Raw genomic sequence first — 26,079 nt, 5'->3', positions numbered from 1 at the left:
TTTTAAGTGAATCTTGCTAAGAGTAATTGTTTGGATCTGTAAACTCTCCGAATGGGAGGAAAAGGCATCAGCCTTCCCCCTCACTGTCCTGTGTGTTGCCATGGAAACAGCACTCCCGCTCAGCATACGGGCTGAGCCAGAATACATTTTGATCCTGATGCTTTTACTCTCACTATCTTAAATAGAACCAGACATCAAGATTTCGAGCAAGGAGAACCACTAACACAAAGGCCAGATTAAGTGAAATGACTTAAACACTGTCATAGAAGGGTAAATGGCAAGGGTTAATATCTAGGATACCTGCAGCATTACAGGTAACTTCAAATTAGAAATATCTTGCAGATTTTTGAACAGCATGATCAGATCAACACTGACATGACTATGGAATCATGAAAACAGACCAAAAGTGAAAACAGGCTTTGCAAATAAAAATGGTTCTGCCGCTGCACTTTCAAATCTGATGAAGAAATAAGCAAGACACTCATGCTACTACCCAACACAATGCAGCACTGATATGCAAATATTGCACAAGCCTTTGAAACAATAACGTTATTTGCAATACAATCCTAAAACCAGAAAGTGAGCATTTGCTCATTTATGCAACAACTCCTAATCAAGAAAAATCTAGACAACCCCAAACAACTGTGTACTTTGGGAACCAGTGACTTAGACAAAATAATTTTATTTTTACCAAACAATTCATTATGAAGGAGTATCAAAACTGGGTAATTTTAGAAATTATTGCTCAACCCCACAATGTGCAAACAGAATTCCAGAAAAAAAAATGCAAAAGCAAATGCTTCAACCTACTGACGTGCTGTGTATATTAGAGGATACATGAAATAATGTTCTTGGTAATATTGTCAAATTACTTTGCCTAGCTAAAGAATGTTTTTTTTTTCATACATTTAAACAATTCTTAACACTGGATTAAAAATCTACACTATGAAATAGTTTATACAGTTTTTCAGTCCACACGAAACTCATCTTTTTAAAATAAATGTCTATTTTTTTTAAGATACACAGAACTGATTTAAGCCACTGATACATGGGTGTTCTTAACCAGACTTTTCATGGTTTATGTTAAAATAAATTAAAAATTGCTGTGCAGTTACTTGAAGTGTTCCAAAATTACAGCACAGTACCATAACCGTGTAAAATTAATGGCTGAAAAAGATCTGTTTGAATTCTATTAACGCTAAAGTGATAATGCAGCTGAGCCTCTTTTGTTCTGGATTTGTTTATTTTTTAAATAAACATAAGCAGGAAAACTTCACACTGTCTTTTAAAGAAACCAGAGGTTTTCCCCACACGTTCAGGCCTTTACTCGTTTATTTCCCTAGGATTTACCATCAAAATCCTGAATGATCTTTAGGGACATTCCATTTTCAATCTTACACCATGAAGATCCAAAACCTGAAGTCTGTATTTAGAGCACTTCATGAAAACAGAGCATTACACCTGCTTCCCCTATAATGCACCTTCCATGTGCTCTCACTCATCTGCAATGATCCACTTGCTGGTAGCTCCTGTAAAAGCATTTCCATGTACTTCAGCACCGAGAAGCCCAGCTCCAGTTGTAACTGTTGGTCCCCAGGGCATAATCAAGGAGCAGTTCTGCTCAATCTGGCTTTACTACGTGCCTTTGGCTGGCCAAGGGAGCAGGGATGGAGCTCCTGACAGCCAACAGAGAGCATGGGGGTCACTGTATTTCAGTATCAAACTGCGCCTCTAATGTTAGTTTTATGCAGCCTACAAACAAAATATATCTCTACAATGGAAGTCATAAAAGCCTAAATGTAACTGGCACTTTGAAACAAAACCATCTGATAGATGCAAACTTTTTTCATTCTAAAATGACTGGATAATTTTCATTCTAGGTCATTTTAACACTTTCAGAGTATCAAATTTTAGGTATGTAAATAGACCTGACAGCTGAAAAAGCATTATCCAAATAGTGTTTTAAAACAAACCTCCAAGTTACTAAAAACAAAAAGCTGTATGAATTGCTAGCAACCCACAGAACATATTGAAGGCAAAACACAATAAAGACACTGAGCCTCAGTGTAATCCCACGTTTTTGTACTTGATATGCAGTATTTTAAACCACAGTGCATAAGGAGTTTTGGAAGTAAGCACACCGTACAGAGAAGAGCCTGGAATCTTGTACTGCCAAAACCTCCTGAAGAAACCTGATGAGCAACAAATGCTTTCACTCTGGTACAAGCTCTCTTCCAGATGAGCAACTTCAAGGCAGGGGAAGAAAAAATTCAAGAAAAAGTTGTTTTTTACCTTCACAAAGCTAGGAACTCAGGATTCAAAATCTGACCATTAGAAATTTTCTCTTCTAATGGAGAGCAGAGATCTGTCCATAGAGGATGCTCTGCAGGTACAATGCACCAAGTGAACTGCAATCAATGAACTGCTGTGCATTTCTACAAATCTCTGAAGAGTTGTCTAAGAAATCTTTCAGTAAAAGATCTACCAAACCAACCTGCAGGACACATCAGAACCCAAAGTCGATCACACTTTCAGACCTTATGATTTATCAAAGTTATATGAAGATTAAGTCCATGCAGACAGACCAAAACTTGAACTATCACAGAGCATTAAACACTAAAATTCTTAAGAAACAAACTACGTAATTTGAACTAAAAATAAACAAAATATATATGCTATCTTCCTTATAGCATTACTCTTGGGGGCCAGATCACAAGAATGTAGTGTATGTTTTCTGAAGTATTCAGAGAGATCAAAGCATAAATGTTTATGATGAAACTTGACATTCAAAGAACATTTTAGCACTCCCAATATTTTAAACTCCAGAACAATCTACTTACTGTGATTTGCCTACACAGCACTAAAGGTAATTATGTATCCAGTAAATGTAAAGATATATACAATGACAAGGAGAATCTAGAGAGAAATCTAAAGTTTTTCATATCCAGAGAGAAAAAATATTTCATTTTCAAAGAAGATTACATTAGAATACATTTGTTGTTACTGCAACTCAAGCCTCCACCTTAGCTGGTCTGAAGATTCGTATAACTAGTGTGACATTGTTATGTAAGACTTTTAAGTCATAGTCAATAACAGAAAAATAAAACACAGTATCACCTACACAGCAGTACAAATACAAGATCTATGTTCTACCTGTGCTACTCAGCAGTAGGACATCAGAAGTTAACTGACTTAAAGTAGATCCTCAAGTGACATGAGGGCAAAAAAAATTGATCCCCTGCAGTAATACTTAACTAAAGCTGGCAATAAAGGCAAATCTGGATACTATTTTCAGTAGCAACATATTACATATCTAACACAACTAGGGCTGTAAATACCAACTTGCAGTATTTTACTGTAGATTGACAAGAGTCAAACTAGAGAACACAGTATACTTAATATTTACGTATTTAATAAAACTGCTTTTAAACTGACTGCTCAAAACATTTGTATCAATTTTACTTCAATAACTGATCATGATAAGCTTTACTAACAAATACTGGTTTTTACCTACTGTTAACACTTCCTCTTTCACACCACAAAATATTTATGAGGACGGCTGCAAAATCCTGCCTAAGCAAAAAAACCCCAAGTAGATGAACTCTTTTAAATTTCCTAGTCACTCCCCCTTTCTGTGCCTACCAAGACACTCACTGGCAGTCTCCCTTCAGTGACTTACAAACACAGACTGCATCAATTACTTGGAACATCTGGGACTGGATCATTAGCTCAATTCCAGATGAACTGGTGCGGCCTACAACAACTTCTGTCAAGCATGAAAATGAAGCCGCAAGCACTACACATGCATCAGGTTAGCTGATCCCTCTAATCCATACTTCAAGCCAATGCCCCGCATCATTTAGTGAGAACTTTATCGCTTACACATCAGGCATTCCATACAGTCCAAATCTGCTTGTCCTGACACAAAGGACAGGATTCATTTGCCTAAGCACAGTCATCTAAAACCAGTTTAGACAGTCCTGAGCATCCTGTCTGGCAGCCAGCTGACATTCCAGAAGGCCACAGATCTCTTGCAGTTCTTGTGTCACACCCGGTCGCTCTGTGTGGCTACTGAGGATAGTGCAAGGCACCCGGAGTGGCACCACACACCTATGGCTGGACAGATGAATTGCACTTAAGAATCTTCAGATCTGTCATAAAAGCATCATTACTTGGCATCCTCCCCGTGCCACAGCAGGTCTTGGGATCCTAAACCATTGGGAGACAAATCCTCATGCCCAAACAAAAGCCTGCTTCCCACAGTGATGGAGCACGGCACTCCTTGGGACAGTAGTGGAGGCACAGAAGTAACGTGAGGCCACATACTGACAGATTTTACTTCGTGTTACCCCCTTTGCTCCTCTTTGCCTTCCTGAAGGAAGCAACTGCACCAATGACAGTGCTGGCAAATGGGTCTCTTCTGTGCAACACATGCTGATGCTTACCAACAAAATCTCAAACTCCTACCAGAAGAGACTCCTCCTTCTGCAGTAACCTCACAGGGTATAGACGAGATAAAAAAAATACCAATGAGAACAGTGTTTGAAGAACAACAAAACTTTGTACAAAAAACCCCCAGAGTTCTTCAACCAAACATATTCTTTCACATGCTATTTTTTCAGGCAGTTCCAGTGTCTTCAAAAAAAAAAAAAAAAAAACCAAAAAAAACCCCAACCAAGAACCAAAAAGGCAGCAAGTAAGGGGAGCAAGAGTCAGTAATAGGAATAAGGCAAATACTTATCAGTTAAATTTTGCTGTTGCTCTGATCTCAAATTTTAATAAAGTTCCTTAATTTTTCAACAAGCAAAGCTCTCCTACAGTCCATTGATCAGTTACAGCACTGAAAGAGGCTCACATCTGCTTTTGGGGTTTTTTTTGTTCTGTTGTACGCATTTGATCTCTTTTAAAATATGATCCTCAACCAATAGGACAACATAAAAGAAGGAAAATGAGGAAGAAAATACTAGGCCTAACAAACATTTAAAAAAGAAATATTTAGGAGTGGCAATGGTACATGTCACAATAATTATCCACATTTAATATGGGCCTATTCTAATGACATTAGTAGTTTATCTATTCTGCTCCACAGTTTCATGAAGGACTATGTTACAAAAAGATTAATTAAAAAAAAATTAACATATCCCCAGTATTATTTTCCTAATTCCAAAGAAAAGTTAGTCTTACAGTTTATATTACTACTGTCTGGATAAAAGACAAGACTTAACTACAGGTTTCAAATAAAGCTGCAATAAGCTCAAATAAGCAACTGAGCTAATTTTGCTCCCAAGTAAATCTTCATTCCCATTTCTAGCTCCAGAATATCCCCTGTAAACCCAAGCACTTTTCTAATTTTTACCTATTAAAGACAGTTTCTGCAAATCTTGCCATATTTTACATTTTTACAATATCTGTGAAATTACCATAGTCCACATGTTTAAATTAATTAATAAATCACTTAGTCCTTTCTAAATTCTTGCAATTGGACTTTTGTCCAAATGTGTAACATTTCCCAAACGTTACTGAACATTTCCCAGCAAACTTACTGAAAACTGAAGATACAGTCAGTATCAGTGTGCTTTAAAAATCATCAATTTCACTTTCTTGACATCCTTCCTGAGGCACATTCAATGGCCTTCTGAATCAACACTTAATAGTCTACAACCTATTCACAAACAAAGCACCACTTTCTCAGTAAAAGGAGAAGAGAAAGATAATGAGGTTCTCCAGAATTCATGACAAGGCCAACATCTAAAATAGAATTCAAGACTAAACAGCAAGGCTGAAAATAAAACTACGTAACATTATTGTTTTTCAACATCTGTACTGTGTTATTGCTCTAGGCCATGCTATTTAGACCACACTGCACTATGTCCAGCATTAACAAGTCAGCTGCCTTTTAGGCAGGGGGAGGGCAAAAAAGGTGTAGGAAGGACACAGACTTGCCTTGCAGAAGAAATCAAAGACTGAAAGTTTTTGGCATTTTAAACACACAGGTTGAATCACTAACTGTAACACAGAAACTGATGGGATACTCCTCTCTTTTAGCACGAAGTAAAACATGCCTACCACAGCACAAATGTTTTGCTCTCTTAGGAAATACCAGAATTAAAGCTAAGAAAGACAGTAACCTCTGAAGCACTCAAGATTTCTGCTAAATGAGTGAGTATTCCCTCAGAGAGTTTCCCCTATCCAGACACTGATTAAAATGAAAGCAGGTAATTCACTTTAAAACGTGATAAAAAAAGAAAGAAAAAGAAAAAGCCCTAACAGAACTTTTACTTGATGCCTGGTGAATTTCTGTTAGCCACTTTATACATAAAAGATTCCTAATTTCCATCAAAAGTGATGGTTTATTTAACTGTTGAAGCCTTCCTGAATTCAGACCCCACTTGTGGCCAAACCCTTCACTCCGTTGCTTATGGTGCCCTCTAAAAAAGCTGCCACTTAAAGTATCTTCTTGAAGTATAAACTCCACTATTTGCATTTTAAATATTCTGTAAACCAACGGCCAGTCTTTGCTCAGTAGGTCTGATTTAATTTCTGTCTTTATTAGTTCATCTCCAGAAGTAATTTGATTTCTTTCTTCACAAATTCTTTTTGCTTATACATCAAGTATCCAGCTCTCAACAGCACTAGCATCTTCTTCAGTGAATCTAATGACCTATTTTACAACCAATATATTCATCACAAAAATACATTTTATCTAGAAACCACTATCCATAAACTGCAATAATACAGCTAGCATTATTGATGTATATAAGTAGAGAAAGTAGCAAAAAGAACCACCATATTTACCTATCTGCAGCTAAGTCAACCAAACAACTGATATCCATTGAGAAACTATTCAATTCAGGACATTTCCAGTACTTAATTCAGTGACACAGAAGCCCCTGAGCTTAATGACTTGAATTTTCAAACTATCAATTACATCACAGCAAGGGTAAGAGAGGCACTTCATAAGTACCATGTTCATTCATCTTTATTGTATATCACAAGTGTATGTGATAGGGAGGGGGCACTGGATATATGTAACATCAATGAGAAGGTTTACAAACAGGGAGCTTAAATTGGGATTTAGTATTAGAGCGTGACAGTGACAAATGTAAGTCTGCCATCAGAGAGATCGTGACAGCAGCTAACATTTGCATTAGTTTTTAGTGTGGCCAATTTCTGCATGTTCAACTCCACTTGCATGTTGAAAATGTAAAACAGCAAGGCAGATTGACAAATGAAACACAGACCCTAGAAGCAGAAAGTGCAATATGAACACACAGCAGATAAAATATTGAGAGATTTATTTTTCTGCAGCATTTTACATCCATGTAGTTTTGGAATTACAAGTTAGCATTTGCACATAAAAACATGCATGCCACAGCACAGAATGAAAGGAGTTGTTAATTGCCTTTCAGCTCACTGATCCACCTGACCTCTATCTCACATAGTTAGAAGTAGAGATTAAGAAAATATGGCAAATTATCTTTCTTTTACTCTCAATGCTGCCACTTCACTTGTGGGTAATAAAACTGGTGGTTTTAAGAGGCCCAACTCTCCTCAAACTAGACTTCTTAACATAGAATCATAGAATGGCTTGGGTTGTAAGGGATCTTAAAGATTGTCTAGTTCCAACCCTCCTGCCATGGGCAGGGACACCTTTCACTAGACCAGGTTGCTCAGAGCTCCACCCAACCTGGCAGTGAATTCCTCCAGGGATGGGGCATTCACAACTTCTCCGGGCAGCCTGCTCCAGAGCCTCACCTCCTCAAGTGAAGAATTTCTAGTCTAAATATACCTTTTTCAGCTTAAAGCCATTCCGCCACGCCTTTGTAAAACACCCCTCTCCAGCTTTCCTGTAGGCCCCCTTTAGGTACAGGAAGGTGCTGTGAGGTCTCCCTGGAGCCTCCTCTGCTCAGGGCTGAACAATCCCAATTCTTTCAGCCTGTCTTCACAGTAGGGGTGCCCCAGCCCTCCCATGATCTTTGTGGCCTCCTGTGAACTCACTGAACAGATCACCTCCCTTGCCCTGCTAACTACTCTGCTTCTGATGCAGCCCAGGACAGAACTGGGTTTTGGGGCTGCAAGCCCACATTGCCAACTCATGTCCAGCATCTCATCCAACAGCACCCCAGAAGCTAAAAAGCTCACACCAGATCAGGAAAATCTCAAGTGCTTGGTATATGGCTAGGCAGCCTTAGTAGCTGCCATTTCTCTAATTTTGTGGGAACATGATCCAACCCCCAAATAATATACAGAGACTGTTTCTCACAGTGTTTCTAATGAGTTTGTAAAAATGGACTCGACAATGCTAAGAAATTTTAAACAAAAACAACCTACAGAGAAATGTAGAAAGTTTGACCTTTAAGTTCAATAGCAAACCTCACGCTGTGTAAGTTCATTGACCAAAGGACTTTTATCAGGTCAACAAACAAGACAATCCATAATGATAAAAGGATTTTTTGTCAAATAGAAATCTACTCATGCTCATTGCTTAGGCAATCATGGAACACCATGCAGCTCCTGATGTGATGAAAGCAAAAATACCTCAATTGAAGAAAGTAATGTTTTTCTGCAGGCTCTTAAGAGCTTTGCTCTGCAACTTCAGCCCTTCTCACCTTTCCTCAGGCTCCAACTATCCATAACTTTGAGGGCCTTTAAGTGTTTCTCAGTTGAACATAAGAATTTTCACATTAATTAAATAGACATGAAAATCTTGTTGTCTACACTCCGTATAGCTGGGAAATTCCTGTGAGTTTTAAATTGTAGTTACTTCTTGTAAGAGTCTACATACACAGCTGGTTTTCAAAAGGCACTTCCAAGTTATCAACTGCTCTTTCCAGCTGTTGCTGTGAAAGTGTATTTTGATGAACAAGCTGGGCAAAGAAAGCAGACACAAAATCCAAACCACAAGTCTTTAAAACTAAGATGCATGCATAAATAGAATACACCGAATGGAATTTCTGATTTAGGTCAATACTACAGGAGACCCTTCACCTCTGAAGGTATTTCAGACACTGAAATGATCCAAATGTTGCTTACTTGCTCATCAGTATTTATTAAAAATAACATGTAACAGTAAGGAAATACTTCTGGTACTTCATAGATAACAAAGATGAAAATAAACCCTGCAAGGCAAATATCCAATCAGTCAAGTGGAAGATTTGTGCAACATCTATGAAAGGAAGCCCTTAGTAGGCCTTAAATTTCTCCTGTGGCTGTTCACAATTCTAATGCGGTTTTTTATTTTTTTTTTTTTTCCAAAATGTACTTTAAAAAATAATAACAATAAACAACCCCCCACCAAACAACCAAAAACTATGTAATATTACCAATAGTCTGAAATAAACAAAAACATGCAGATAGAATGGAAAACACCAAAAGAATTTTTTTTACTATGTGACTTGTTCTTAAAAGCTAATAAAAACTGACTCCAGCACTCCAGATAACCGACACTTTTTGATGATCGATTAAACATATGTGGAAATCTTTTTAGTGAACTCATGTTTCATGTTTAATGAAAACAACAACCACCACCACAATCCACAAAGTTCCCTGACATTTTGAAAATGTCATTTAGAAACAGGAAGACAAAACTTGTAGTTATTACCCTAGAATATATTAAAAGAAAATCAGGTGCACTTATCATTCTAGAAGCTATGCTGGTTTTGAGAAAGCAACTGCGTCTGTCATATGTTTGCAGCTCTGTTTTTTAAATAAAAATGCTCTGAGTTGCACCTTGAATTCTTCCTTGAATTATTTTTTCTATTCACATCAGTCTTGAACCTTGCTGTATTCATCCGTTCTCTCTCTCCAGCTTTTCATACAGCCTTTGGCTTGTTTACACACTCCCTCCCTCTCCCACTCAGCCGCTTCACTTTCCCACTGTTCTTTTACTGCTATTAGCAACAGTACTTGCACTCCATAGACAAAACACAGCTCAGAATCTATGTTAATCACCGGCAGTAGCATATGACCTTGCTGTGCAAAGAAGCTTTGCACTGGTTCGGAACAGGAATCCCATTCCAGCTCACGGTATCTGTCCTTGCTCTCTCAGGCACAGCCATGTCCCAAACCATGTGCCCACCAACCACTAATAACGGAGGAGGAGTGGTGGGGAGCAACTACAGGAAAAGGAGCCACTGCACGTGTGGTCAGCGTGGTAAAGAAAACACAGGCCCAAACAAGAACAGAAAAGGGAGCAAGTGATACACTTCTATCCCACACAAAAACTTCTGCTACTCCTTATATTCCCACACCCAGGAGATGGCTCTGAATGGTACAAAGTACCACAGTCACAGCCTGACCAATTTCTAGGCCAGTGTAGCAACTGCTTTATTATCATCATTCACAGGACTCTGTTGGTTTAAAAAGGTCTCCTACCAGTGGATAAGTAAAATCAGAAATACACCTCAGAAATCCACATGTACTAAAATAACATATATATTTTAAATCAAGCTAATATCTCAAACATCAATGTAACTTCTGTACCTTTAATATGTCCAATCCCTTTTTCAGTCAAAAGTAAAATATTAAAGCTGTACAGCACCCACTTCACAGAAACTAGTTAATCAGATTAAAGACTTAGGAAGACAGCCTTCCCTCAGAAGAACATCAGCGAATGGAAGATAATTGTTCTCATGCTTTAGGACCATGCATACATTAATCAAGTATTTTGAAAGAAGACAAAACACAAAATTTGATATGCATATGCAGTAAGAGAGAAGGATAATTTCTCTTCATAAACCAGTCACATATGCTTTATCATTTAAAATCTGGAAAGTGCTTTAAGTCATGAAACATCAATACATTATATGCCATTTACATAAAAATACACTAATAAATGAAGAAGTGCTTATTCACTATATGATACAAAACAGTATACCTACATACACTAGTGCAACAAATGTGTGTACCAAATATGTCCTCTTACAAAGCTGATTATATGCTTTTAGATAGCCCTCAAATACCTTATGTCTGGTACTGCAATATGTTTAGTACATCTTAAGAAAACCTATGTCTGATCTTCCCTGTAAGGCCATTTGTAGTTTTAGGCAGATAATTTTGTCTTTATCCTAATTACCTTGCTCAACTGGGATCAAGGCAGTTCCTCACCTACCAATCACAGGGTAACATAGCCATAGACTGCCAAAAAGATGAGGAAACACCAGTGGAAGCTGCTGAACTACAAACCCTGGAGAGAACGCAAATGCAATGTGCACACGGTGATTCTGTTCGCCACCTCCTCACAGCAGCCTAATCTGGTTACCAAAGGATAATGGCAGAGATGCATTATCCTCCCCAAGGAACAAGGAAACCAGAGCAAGGAACAGTTCCTGGCTGCTTTTCCTCAGCAGCCTCCACAACTTGCATGGCAATCACAGACCTCCACTCACACAAGCATGTGAAATGCCTTTAAGACCGAGGCAGCGCATGCTTTCCCACTGGCATGCATGCACTACAGTAGAAGTTACGGTCCATTTGTTTGCTGGGCCACAAGCACAGGATTATATTTTTCCCCCTCCACATTCTTCCAACAATAGCTTGGAGAGCTTGAGACAGTTAACATGGGGGCAAACAGAAAATCTGGTTCTTCCCTTTAATCTTCACTTGAGAAATCAGATTAAGATTCAACTGCTAAGCATCACATTTTATTTACATTTCTGCTTGTGCTCAAGAAAACTGGAAAAAAATTTCCAGAAAGTTCCAATAAGCCAACGTCTTGCATTCAAGAAAAAATTGACATTACCACTTCTAAATAGCATTTCCTAATATATTCTGCAATTCTGTAATACATCCAGGCTGATAAGGCGAGCAAACCAAACAAAACAAGTCAAAAAATCTGCTCTCTGGAGTATCTGCACAATGCCTTCAGCCTAGTCTCACAAATATTAAGTTAAACATACATACTGGCCACAACAAAGTGACATTTTGCCGAGAAAAGACATTTCTCAAAGGCTGCAGAATCACTAACCATAAAACATTTTCTTCTATGTTGCATCTGTTAGGAGGATATACAGAATATTTGCAAAACAAAAGACCACAGCCAAACCATCATTAAATTTAGAAAAAAATATTAAGAAGTTTTCTTAACAGTAACTAAGATTTTGTTTTCCCTTGCAGTTTTATAATACAACATCAGAAGACTGAATTCCTTGCAAATGTGGTAAGCAGTAGTTTTAAGAGAGACCAACAGCTACATAATCATCCTACACACTGTTAATTGTATCTGGCATTATTGCTCAAAGCTCCTACACAGAATGTCAGCTGACTGCCTGAACAGTACTTTGTTCTTAGTGCCTTTGTTAATGACGAATTAAATTATACAGAAGAGAGCTCCACAACCACCCTCACTTTATAAACCTCGACCATTACAGAACGACAAAAATCCTACAGCTTTGCCTAGAGAATGCAGTTATTTCTTAACATGCTACAACTTGTATTCTTAATCTGCAAGTTACCACAATTCATGTTTACACCATGGAGAACTGTGTTGCCTCACAGGAAGGAAACAAAGATGAAGAAAAACATTTCCAAGAAAAAAAAAAAAAAAAAAAAAATCTCAGCAAGAGTGAGCTTGGTTCATATTCAGTTCTACAAAGACCATGATTTCCCCTGCACCTTGCAAATGACAAAAATACAAACATCAGAGAACTGCCCATATTTTTTTTTAGACTGTGCAGTCCAGACATAATTTCTCTGTGCTCTGGTCACACTCATATTCTCTTTCCGTCTCTGATATGAAAGAACTAAGTGAAAAACACACATTTCAGGTCACCTCAATAAAGGGTCTCTCTCAGGACTCTTACAACTATTGTTTCAGCAAATTCAGATAAAAGATTTAATCTTAATCTGTGATCTTTATAAACCATCTTTTTATGTAAATCTGCATATATTGTCACTTGTGAAAGCACAGCCATCCTACCCCATCCCTAAACTTGCTGCAAGTCCAATGAATGTGCCTCAAGTCTCTCTAAAAATAATAATGCATATATAGAAAGTCATCATGGTATTAAGCTCAGAGAACCTGGCTGACACGCAAACACCAGAGGCGTCCTAAAGATAAAACATATGTCTAGTTTTTAACGAAAACACAACCAAATAGTCTGTATTGCTTTACTGACCTACTTTCCATTGGTTTGTGTAACAATACACTGTGCAGTGAAGGAAACGTAGTAACATCCCATGTCTTTATTAAATATACATCCCCACCTCTAGCAGCAAGGCTCTTCTTTTATGGCTATGCTGAATAAGTATGAATTTATTCACACAACAGGGCAGGTTAACATCCGCTTGTTTACAAAGCATAGTAAATTCTGCCTTATCTTGCAGAGGTGGCCAACACAAGTAACACCGAGACAGCAGGGGTAAACACAACGCCAACATAAAAATGCACAGAGGAATCAGCCAGAGTAGTAAATAATTGAGATCGCGGGCCATCCCAGAAACCCGGGCACGGGTAAAATTCCAAGAAGGGCTGCAGCTGCCACGCTCGGTGCGCCGGTACCCTCCGGCTGCTGCACGTAGCATCCACCGGCCAGCGCCCGGCTCGGGCGGAAGCCAAGCCCGTCAGCCCAAGACGCCAACCTGCCATACCAACCTCCCCGGCCCGCCCGGGCTGCCGAGAGCCCCCGCAGCCCTGCGCCGGTCCCCAAGGGCACGGCGGTCCCCACTCACCGTCCCCCACAGCCATCATGCCCGCCGGTGCCGCGGGAGGGCGGGCGCGGCGGGTCCCGGCCGGATCCCCGCCGGATTCCTGCCGGCTCCCTGCCGCCACCGCCGCCGCCTCGCTTCAAAATAGCAGTCCCGCCTTGCGAGGCAGCCTCCGCGCCGGCCCGGCCCCGGCCCCGGCCCGGCCCCCCGGGCGCTCCGCCCCCGCCGTCACGCGCCCGCCGGGTCCCCCCGCCGCGGCCCCCGGGGCACAGCGCACAGCCCGGGGACAGCTCTGCCCCCAGCAGCACCACGGAACGGGAAACGACAGGGAAGGAGCCTCGGTTAAGGACGAGCGCTCTGCAGAACAGAGATCAACCAAAACGTAACGTAACACGTAATGAAACAAAACAGTAAAGCCACAGGAAGTAGGAAAGGGCTGCATTGAAGAAAGCTGCTGCCTTTTTTGAGTTTTCGGAAGACTTCTTTGGAAACCCACCCCCGCAACTTTAAAAGAGAAACTGCTTCCAAAGCATGCGTGCAACACACGCTGGGGGGCATCAATGACAGCCTGCCCAGACCTGAGCTGCTGATCAGTTTGTACCTGAATGTACCTTTTGGGTGACATGCTGAGGGTAGAGAGTGCAATCCAACAGTGATCAAAAAAATAAGAGTAGCAAGTAAGTAGTACCAATTTACTTAGTCTTGCCAATAGGAAAGTTTAAAACTCAGGCAGACTGCAGCATATGCTGTCACACAGAGCATGAGAACCACGCATTTCCAAGGAGCCAGACACAGTTCCCTGTAGTAATAATCCAAAAACCCAGTCAAATTCCTTAAAACCAGTGGAAGCATCAGCCTGATGAGGCCCTTTTCTTGCAAATGTGCTTGAACTGACCAGTACACTTCACTGGTCAGTAAATTTTCCTATTTAAAATGATAAGCCATTGGGAAGAGCAGCTGAAATGGAAAATGATGTGGCTACATTTTGATCACTTGCATTGAGCACACCAAAGGAATACATACAGCTCACAACCTCCATAAAATAATCACGGCAGCTATCACCAGTATTCCCAAACGATATATATTCATGTTGTGCCGCACTGGTGAGCTCTATTAAGAGTATGTCGTCACTGTTTCCATAGTAACTATATTTCCAAATAGAAAACAGCAAAGGGAAATAAAAAACAATAGTGTAATGTGGAAAAACAGATACACACTAGTGCTATGGATTTTTATTTGCTCCTTTTTTTTTCCAGAACATGTATTTCAGCTGCACCTTTATCACCCATAACACAACTCCCCTACACCATGATACTAACATCACATATCCTACCTGTCATATTTTCTGTTTGTAAAGCCAGTCCTTTGAGCCATTAAATATTAAAATGGAAAAAGTGCACAGGTTGAATAAAGATGTGTGATTTATCTTCAGCCCAATCATTCTGCTGAGTGCAGCAGGGAGCTCACTATTAAGTTTGCCTACTTTTGTTTTAATTCCCTCTCTCAATAATGACACTACTATCTGATATAGGAATCTGCTTGAATTCTCTTAAAGAAAACAGTATTTACAATCTCAGGCAGCAGAAACAAGTGCTTTTGTAGTGCTGAGATTGGCTGCCAGTTCTGTTTCCATAGAAATGAACATTCACTTGCTGAAAAATGGTGGGGGGGGGGGGGGGGGGTGGTGCTTTAAAGAATCTTCTCCAGTTTGGAAGGCTACATAAAGTTCTGGTGGAGTGAAAGGGCAAAACTAGCAGCACGTGTAAGATACTGCTTAACAGGCAAACATCCTGATATGATTCTTTTAATACGCATCATTATGAATGTAAACAAATCCCAAGGTTTGCATAGCAGCTCACTCATTCACATAATTCACATTAAAGAAATTATCTCTGATTTTACTATACACACCTTAGAGCAAAAAATAAAAAAATCAAGGGTCAGCTGGAATATTATTTAAGGCTGTAAGCCACTCTCATCAAGCAAAAGCACTAAGATTCCTACCCAGTTCCCTTTTTAAACATGGCACCTCCTCATCTGTTGGCTTTTGAAACTCCTGGTTATATCCCACCCCAATTATTCCACTCATAAGTGTCTGAATGTGCCTTTCACCTCACCTACCCTCGAAGAGGATCTGTCAGTCCCTAATGGTAACTCATTTTCCCCCTGTTCTTTACCATCCCATTAGAGACCAGATTCAATAAAGAAAAGAGGTAACATAAGACTAAAGGGGCTGTTCTCACCAGATCCCCTCAAGCACACTGAAAAAGTAAGATATTATATCTACCAGTGTGCTAAGATGGCAGGAAGGAGACCTTTTCGTGTCCTACCTGTATTTCTCCCACATACCTAAGCATACCAACATGATGTCTTTTAAAACTCTCAAGTATTAGATCAGTATTTTTTAAAAGATACCTTTGTTTTGACTATCAATAAAGTATGGAAAACATTTTTGTAATCAGGTTGTTTAAAGCTGCAAGCTCTGAGAGTCATTCCTTTTTTTCTTCCTAAGTACATGCTGGATAAAAAGACTGAACAACTGACACCAGAATTATTTGATGAGAGAATCCTAAGTCACATCTCTGGATTCTCAGAAACTAGGTCAACACACCAAATATTCACTACCACAGCAGCACAACTCAGGACTATGAAGAAGATGACATCTCCTGGGGTTGTATTAACAAGTCAGTCCCTATCCATCACACACTGAACAGGACCCCCATCAGTACAGTCACCCTACTTGGGACAGTAATGCCACCTGGCAAAAAGCCATTCCTTTTGCTGTTAAGAAGGTCCACTATAGAGTTTAATGATATTAAAGCCAGTTGAAGTATTTTTGTGCTTTCCACCCTGCCTCTGCCTCCCCCCGCTTGGGAAAGACAACCCTGTTCCCCCCCACCATCCCAAACCCTACTACAAAATATACAAAGCACCAAAAAAAAAAAAATCCTCAACACTGTAACAGATGTATTTAGCCACTAAAATCTGGTCTTTATCCAGAGATGTTTGATAAAGCTCCTGAAAGAAAAGTTGGAACCAAGGCCACAGGAATTCAACAGTAACTTTAAATCTACACGTGCAAGCAGTAAATACAAACTGTCCTTCAGAGAATAATGAAGCACAAAGCCAAGATAAAGCACTAACAATGGAAGAATACCTTTAGAATAACATTGAAAAACTGTCTAGATGGAAGCAACAGATGAACTAGGTTCAAGCAAAAATACTGAAACCAACGTATTAAGAGGGATTCTGTAATTTATAGTACCAAAACAGAATCACAGTAACTTTTGCATAGAAATTGCCACCTACAAGTTAAAATACATGGTTTATACTGTCACAGATCAACATTAATATCTGTGTTTTGCACATAAGATAAAAACAGCTTCAAAATAAACTTTCTTAACTCTCTTAAATGGAGACAAAAGGGACAGAAGTGCTATGTTAACTAGTGCAGCAATGTGATATATATGTACATTTTCATATATTTTAATTATTTCAGTGCTTATATTCCACTTTGTGACTTTCTCTGTTCTCCTGAGAACTACTGACAGAAAAAATACATACGTAAAATGCATCTCTGAATCTGTCAAACCTATGAAACCTACACAGCTGTATTACTATTAAATGCAAAAGGCAATGGTTTACCCTTTCATAATGAGTAAATTTACAGTATAACAGAACATAAACATTTACATTTTTATGTAAAACATTCTTCCCCAAATTAGAATGATGTGGGTTTTTAAAAAAATATGATTTTTTACAAATCAATTTTTAAGTGTTCAAGAATAGCAGTCTTTTATTTCAAAGCAAAATGCAGCATAAAAACTCCTGCCATGTCAAAGAAAAGATTACAAAAACACTTTCCTTTGAACTTAAAGTCACTTCTGTTTTCACATTAACAAGAAAAGGGTGAGAAAATTTAAAAAGGTATATTTGAGTACATTAAGGAATTATATGCATTCCTCAAAATATTTCTACTCTTGAACAGTTACACTTTTTAGATACAGCAGACCATAATCAACATAGTGACTTTAAAAGACAAATTAATATGAGGAAACTCTTCCCAATAAAACAAGATCTATTGATTCCTTGCAGAAGACAATGAGGTTTCCAAAACTGACTATGCTAAAGCCACTGCCACACCACCTCCTCTGTTTTGCTGTTATGTAAAACTTATTTCATAATTGACTGTTTTTAATTAAATTTTCATACTAAAAAATATTGTAGCAAAACAGCAGTAAGAAGTAACAGGGATTTTCTGCACAACTGGTTGTCTTTCCTTCAAATACACCAAAATAGGAAGCTCAAGCTCAATGAAGTCTTAACTTCAACAATTGTCTTTGAATGCTGCAGTCTCCTATTTCTGTAATTCAAAACTCCATGTATTATAATCATGATGCATCATTTTAACAGAGAAAGTATCAAACACACCCATCACTGAAGTAAGTCTGTTTCTAAGAGAAAAACGAAGGAAAAAGGTTCATCTGATCTTTTTTCCCATACATGAACACTTTGCAGCATTCTTCTATCCTCTACTGAGCACATCTGTAACTCGTTAAATATTCACTGCTTGTTTCCATGCAGTTTCAACACCTTTTCCAATTGTATTCTGACCACAATCCAGCAAACAGTTCCAGTAAAGTGCACAAGCTTGTTTCATCAAGTGTCTCATTTTCCTAGCATTTACATGTTGCTATTCATCCATCTCCCACTGATAACACTAGTATTTAAATACTTATCTTGCATTAATCTAAAGCTGATTATTAATCTTTCATACTCACCACTGACGTTACTTAAAATCATATTGTCAGAGTTTCTTATTTCATCAAATTTTGCAAAGATTGTTTGCAACCTATAAAGAACAAAAACAACAAAGGGTTTTTACATCTCTGAAATCCCACCGGCTACTGGTAAAAACAGAAATCAGTTTATCAGCATATATAAAGCAGCAATGCAAAATATACAAGGGAATAAGTGTATGAAGAAACAATTCCTAAAGGATTCCTCTTTAGCTGAACATCTTCACAGAAATGCATAGAAAATAAGTAAACTTAGCAAAGAACAAAAATTGAGTATTGTTATTAGCATGATTAAAAATAACCTTCTATAGTTTAGGTTCAGTAATAGCACATATTGGGTATATATAGTGTACATATATATTTATTCATACTTAACAATAAAACATTAGAATTTGAACTATGGAATGTTCACTTAGAAGAAAAAAAAAAAGATTGCTATTTAATTTGTTCTAAGACTATTAATAATTTTCTTCAAAGTTTTTGTTCTACAAAATTTCCTTAGTTTGGTTATGAAAAGAGCTCTGTGCTAGTTAGAACTTCCACGAGGGGAAAAACCCCAAACAACAAGACTTTCTTCTAAACTTAAGATAGCCTGAACTCTTCAATGTGTCCAACCTGCACACCACTGACTTGAAATGTCACAACAGAGAATACACTGCAAATGTTCTGCTACACGTAAGCAGCAAACAGACAAACGAAACTCAGAATAAACCAAACCAAAAAAAACCTCCACGATCCTACACTTGCAACCTAGTCCCACAGGGCAAAAAATGATGTTCAATCAAGAAAGCTGGCAAAACACTTCAACAGCCCTTTCTCATCACTTCTGCAGAAAACTCAATAAAAGCAGTGGAAGTATCTCCCAGAAAAATGTGACCCACGCATTAATAATAGATTTGTACTGACACTGTTCAGCTGCAAACAACTGAGAATATTTACTAGTATTTCTCCAAAGGCTTCTCTGAATTTTAGACTACTTGGAACATGGTAATATGTAACATGCACACTGGATTTTTAGCTCCAGGACTATCAGGACTGAATCCTGATTTTAAATGAACAAAGTTATGAACTACAAATCACATGACAGTCTGCAGGTCTCCAAACAGGTACAGCTCAGCTACATCACAAGAACCAGAGCCTATACTACCCAATTCAAAATTTGCACTGATAGGCTGTCTTGACAATTCACAATCCAAACTGTTTTATGACAAAACAAGAAAAATGGGTAGGAAGTACACCTGGGTAGGAAAATTCTCACAAGGAGAAAAGTCAAGGACGCACAAAGATTTCACTTCAACATTTCATTATGCACACACCACTTTTATGCAGTGATCCATGTAGAGAGGCAATGCACTTAGTCTACACTCTCTGAGACTTGCATATCCCTTTCACCACTGGGATGTCATTTATCTAATAAACTAATTTACCTAATAATGGAGAATGTGATAAAAAAATGAAAAGACAACAGCGTAAAAAATTTGAGCCTTTCCCCCCACCTTTCCAACAATTTAGGACTCTCACAATGCATTATTTTTACTTTCCAAATACTTCAGAGCAGTATGCTACAGAGCAAATTTGTCCTGGACTTAGTAGGCCCACAAAAATAACTATGCAGATCTCCACAAAAAGGCCTACCCTACTGCAAGGATCTAAAACAACACAACCAAAAACCTCTTAATCATTTAAGTCAATAACCCCTAACACAAACCAGCAGTTATTCTACCATCTCAACTCATCTCAAAACTAGATGTAGTTCAGCAGTAGTTTGCCTAATCTTTCCCTAGCACACTCACCAGCTTGTGTCTGGAATCTATTATCCTCTCTCCCTTTTGCGCCACCATTGCATTTCTTACCACTGCTGCCACAGCAAAATGTCTGAAACAGCAGCAATTCACAGATGTCACTGCTTTTACTATTAAACCTCAAGTTTGGAAAAGATCAATTTTGCAAACCAAAGGCAGTGTATACTGAAATGGGGTTTTCTGCACTTCGACTTGAAAAAGTAAAATTTTTGACATGAAATGGTTTTGGGGTACTGGAATTTACTAATGACACATGAAATCCCATTAACATGCTATGTGCTTTCAACCGTATGAAGCGAGAAGTTCACACGAGAATCAATATCGACAACAATGCATTAAGCCATCTTGCTTTCATAACAAGAAGTTAATGTGTTTGCCTCATATGTTTGTGTTTATCAGGGATTGTTGTGAGTTCCCCTCAACAGTGCTGGATTCCATAGCAAACACTGCATTAGCAGTTCACCTAGTTAATGAGGAAGACTTAACAGTATATCTGAAAGGCTAAAACTGTTATCCCAAGAGAAACTAAATATGACTAGAGAGATTAACAGATTTGCCTTAAAATTTCACTTTGATTTTTACATCCTGTAAAGCTGTTATCCACTTGGCACAAATATTTCAGAGAATTCAAAAGAAAAAAATATTTCCTGCTCTTTTGAACTTTGTTTTCAAAAATGTTTTCCTGAGTGTTTTAAACAGAAGCTAAAAGCAAAATGCTTCCTTGTAAATATGTTAGAATAATATACATGTTGCATCTCACGCTGGGCAAAATATTTGATAAAGTATTAACAATAAAAAATGTGTCTGTCAGCACTGGACGCTATGTTGTCAGTGGTGCAGGCTGGAGAACAACACACAGTACTGCCACTCCTCAAACTTTCAAAGCATGTCGTTATGACCAGAGACACACTCTTCAGTATTTGTCATAATTGCAACAACAACAGAAGAGTCAATTATAACACAGCTGTCAACGTGGTAAAGCACTACTGTAGAACCAACCCTCTCTTTAGAAGAGCTTACAGGATCTGTAACTACTACTTTGCAAAGTCTCTCACAACAAGTTTCTCCCTCCCTTCTCCTCCCACCCTGCCCTTCTTACTACCTTCTCTTATTTCTTCACATGGTGACAAGCAGCAAGGCAGTATGGGCTAGAGTCTCTAAAATGACTGCAACCACCATCAATTTAAGAATATTTACTGGAGGTTCAGCTCCTGGCAAAAGACAGCCTGCCAAGAGGAGTCCAAGAAATTCTACAGGGCTGGATGGATGAAGACCAGTTTTATTGGCAATAAGGAATGTTCTTTGAGAAGGGAAGCATTATTACTCTTTTATCTCGTATCTGCAAGCTCAACTCTGGATGTGGCAATCACAATCAATCACTGAAGTCACTACATGTCACTGGTGGACAGAAATATTATCTCCTTTTCCCAAATAGCCATAGACAGGTGTGGACCTTGTGGTGAAGAGGCAAAAGAGCACCACTCCCCTATCAACAGCAGAAGGATAAAGAAGAACAACAGATGGTTAACTAGTCTGTTGTTTATGTCCAAAGTGAGTCTAAAGCAGGAAATGGCCCATATGAAACTTTGCAGTTGCTTCTCCATACTTCCCCCTTCCAAGGGAAAAAAAAAAAAAAGCCAAACTTGAAGACATGTGTCCACATCTGGACACACAGATGGACCTCATCTACAACTTGAACTAGACAAATAAGTAGAATGTGCATACCACATAAAATGTGGTATTCAGAAATGCATACTGCAATATGCTTCAACATTTTAGGAAATGAAGTTTTGGCCCTAGACATAAGAACTAAACAAATGACTGTTTTTTCACATTTCTGTTTCTCAAGCAACAGTGGGGAAATTTGTCAGATGAATTCCTCAATGATAAAAGCTTTTAACACTCAGACTAAGTAACTTCTATCCAGAGCCACGTATACTATTTCCAGTCAGGGAAGATCAGCCACGCAGATTCCATACTGTAAAACAGTCCGTTTGGCCCATAGAGAACAAAACCTCTTCAGTATTTTTGGCTCACTGAACAATAAATGTAACATTCATTTTCAGCATTCACAAATATATTAACACTACTGCTTTCAGGTCTGACACCAAAGACTGTCAAACCTCTCTGGCAGCAATTACAACAAAAGGGAAAACAACATCCAAATTTCCAACCACTGTCTTGATACTAATTGTTCTGGAAAAGGAATGTGCTTCAAGCAAAAAACATAATAATAATCTGAGATTTCTAAGTTAAAAAATAACAAACAGAAAGATGAACTCACTGATTTTATTTATAAACAAACTCACCAATTAATCTCAGTAAAGAAGAGAAATGCACTGAAGAAAAATAAACAGCAAATAAGTCAAATTGAACTACAAAAGTAAGATCCCATATTTTATTCATTAGATTCTGACAGTAAAGCCCTGTAGAAAATCCAGTATTTTCCACAAAGGCAAACCCTACCAGGTGGAGATTAGAAAACCTTTTAAGCCTACTATTATTAAAGTACTGACTGTATTTGGCTTTATACAGACACAATATGTATATACCATTTAGATATTTAAGGAAGTTGAACAATTTCTCAAAACAATGCTTGATTAACTTTCCTGCCTTCCTTTCAGCATACAGGAGCTCTTATTTTCAGTGCTCTAGGATGGAGTGCATTCAAGCAGCAACACACAGCTCTGCAATGTGTAATTTGTTATGCAAACTAAACAAGCCTATATGCTATCGATTCATGTGTGCACCAAACACTAAAGTAATAAATTTGTCTGCTAATATTTATGTTTACATGTAATTTTTAATGCACTGACTTACAGCAAAGGAGCTGCAATGCAGTTCTTTAAGGCTGAACTCAACAACTGAAAGCAGCTGTGTCTGAACTACAGATTATCTGTAATACTTAAAACCTACCCAGACACACACACATGAACATAGATTCCCCTCAAAATAATGATGCTACTCTACATCAAAGGGGTTCTTCTCACAGATCACAGCTCTGCATAACCCACCTGAAAATTTTACTGCATCTAAGCAAAGGGAAAAGCTTTGACAGGCACGGGGGAAGAAATGTCTTAAATGAGGTCTGCCTCTGAAGGAACAACAGTCTGAGCTACCAAAGAGCTAATCTGTCTTTCCTGAGCTTTGTCAAACGCCTTCTTAGTTGTGTGAAGGAGTAAGACAGGACTACAGGAACTCTGCTTTCTGTCAGGGATGGATGGGACAGAGAGTAGCAGTCTCATGTTAAACTCAAGCAAATCATAACTCCCCCCTTTATCCCAGCCTGAAACCGATTGCAGAGGACACAGCAGCTGACACTCAGCTCATGTACTACTTAACACTAGTCCTGACTGTCAGGTGCAAAACTGTTGGAGATTTAGTAGCAGCAACCATTTAACATGCACCAAGTAGAGTCTTGCTTCTTTATGTAAATGCAAATTACACAACCATGCTTGCTTTCAGATCAGGGGGAATTTTGTATTCAGCTGATTCAGACAGTAGAAACAACAACTTGGCACCTACTGCAACTAAATTAGAAGCTGTTGATTGTCCTGAGGATACAAAGCACCTATGGTGTTTAATCCTATTTGGATCCCAAGATGTACTCAGCTTGTATCACATGGAATTGTAAACAGTGAGTACGCAACTTAAACTTACAGTCAGACCCAACATTAATTGCAAAAAGCTTGTGGTATCTGTACTCTTTTATTCTCTGTTCCAAAAGATGTCCAAGGCCCTATCTTAATGCATGGAAGATATTCTCAGATATGTTCCACTTATTTGCTAGGAAACTTAATTTTTTGAATTGTAGTAATAATATGGCCTAACTTCTGTGGTAACCATATAATCCATTACTAGTTTAAAACCAAGACTATCATTAAATAGAAGAGAATGTGTGCAACTTCTCATTCTCATAGGCAGGGTAAACTTGTGTCTCAACAGGCTGAACTCTGCCTGGAATGAGAAACAATAAATTCAACACCCTTCTTCCATGGCACTTCTTCTTTCAAGGAACCATAGAATTTGTTTGGATCATCCAGTTCCAACTCCTGTGTCATGGACTGGGATAACCTTTCATTAGACCAGGCTACTCAAAGCCCCATCCAATCCTACCTTGAACACTGTCAGGGACGGGGTATTCATAGCTTCTCTGGGCAACCAGTTCCAGTGTCTTACCATGCTCACAGAAAAGAATTGCTTCCTAATATTGAACCTAAACCTATCCTCTTCCAGTTTAAAGCCTGGTCCTATCACATCCTTGTAAGAAGTCCCTCTCCAGGCTCTCCTGTACACCCTCTTTAGGTATTGGAAGGTGCTCTGAAGTCTCCTAAAAACCTTCTCTTAGGAGAGTTTAGTTTTTTAGATGGCTCTGATGAGGCACTCATCTGATATCCTCTCTGAAACCAAGTAGTAGACATGTTCAGCTTTATCAAAATCAAGAAGTAAGAGGAAGGTGATGGTAAAGTGGTATGCTAATATATAAGGGATTAACACCCTTTAAGAAATATAAATTGTTTTAACAAGGAACTTTACAATATTTTATGGAATACAGTCTTTCTCACTAAGTACAACTTCAAGCTCTGTCTAGCTTTATTAATTAGTCAAAGGTAGAAACAAAACGATGTTTTGTTTCATATAAACTAATATGATAATACTAACAATAATGTAAAAACTATTAATAATAATGAATTTTCTTTCATATAAACTAATCAACATACAACACAGTGAAGCAATTCTAGTAACATCATACTGAAAGGCAAAACTAACTAGAATATACAATAAAAATTACAGTAATTTTAAAACAGAGTTTTTTGTGAGTTTAAAGTCCAGATAAAGAACAGTAAAACATAAATGGCTCAGAATTACAAAATCAGAGCAGCTAGCTTACCTTCCAGGAGGAATTCCTCTTTTTGTAAGATCTATTCGTACTTTCTCTCCCACATGTCTATAAACCTCTACAATGGCTAGTATGGCAGCATCTCTCACCTGTGAACAGTTTAAATTGTTAATTTCAGGGTTACAGAAACCGAAACAATATTTGCTGACAGGCCACTCGTCTTACAGTTTCTATGGCCCTTTATGCCAATTCAGTTGAAACAGTGAGGGTGAAAAGGAAAGGACATACAACTATTATATCAGGATGGCATTTGTTCCAAGTTAGAGCATGCCCAGATGGTAAAAAATCCTAGAAATAACAGCTTTAGAGGGAATTTCTGGATCTGACATAAGAATAGCATTTGTGGAAAAAATGTGCTTTATCTAGGGCTCGCTCACAGCAGGCAATACTTTCAAAAGTTAGCTCCTACACTCAGTCTTGACATTTCATCTTGTTTTCATCTGTCCTGACACACAGCAAGGTCCTTTTGGAAGACTAAGACTGCCCACAAGAGTAGATCAAAGTGATCGGTATTTTCTTTATTTCAACTGGAATCAGGTGGCATGACATCAGCACAAGAAAGGGAATAGGGTAGGACAGTGGAAGGGGAAAGAACAGGGGAAAGAAAGGAGATAGAGTACCTCTTCAAAAATTTTAAACCATGTTCATCACAATAAAATTTGCCAAAAATGCATTTTAGTAAATGCCATATAAATGCCATTATTTTCTATAAAGAATGTCTGGAATTAATTTAGTATTGTTCTTTGCAGCAGCTCAAACTAAACATACAATTGCTCTAGCAAGAAGTGAACTACATCTTTAACTAATGATCAGCAAACAGGACAAATTCTCAACAGAAGATCTCTAGAAGAGAACAATGCTATGCAGCACAGGGGAGACAGGAACTTTGCTGCATTCAGAACTTAAGCATAAAGACCAATCCTGTTTAAAAGTC

The 26,079-nt window shown here is 38.4% G+C and overlaps 1 protein-coding gene across 14 annotated transcripts in view; it reads right to left on the bottom strand.

Annotated features, from left to right (window-relative positions):
• CLASP2 (cytoplasmic linker associated protein 2) overlaps positions 1-26,079 on the bottom strand; it is a 145,909-nt gene that overhangs the window by 90,631 nt on the left and 29,199 nt on the right. For 13 of the 14 annotated variants that reach the window (XM_041466164.1, XM_041466151.1, XM_041466157.1 and 10 more), the window contains exons 6-7: positions 25,137-25,234; positions 18,426-18,496 (exon numbers count right to left, since the gene is read on the bottom strand). In XM_041466164.1, the coding sequence (XP_041322098.1) occupies positions 18,426-18,496; positions 25,137-25,234 (169 nt within the window). Of the gene's footprint in view, positions 1-13,668; positions 13,771-18,425; positions 18,497-25,136; positions 25,235-26,079 lie in introns of those variants that run through there. The other variant, XM_041466162.1, reaches the window with a different exon arrangement.

This window comes from Pyrgilauda ruficollis, unplaced genomic scaffold (genome assembly GCF_017590135.1).
Source record: "Pyrgilauda ruficollis isolate IOZ18807 unplaced genomic scaffold, ASM1759013v1 scaffold2, whole genome shotgun sequence".
Taxonomy (NCBI): Eukaryota; Metazoa; Chordata; class Aves; order Passeriformes; family Passeridae; genus Pyrgilauda; species Pyrgilauda ruficollis.
The sequence above is the reverse complement of the archived record's forward strand: the minus strand, read 5'-3'. Positions and strand labels throughout refer to the sequence as shown.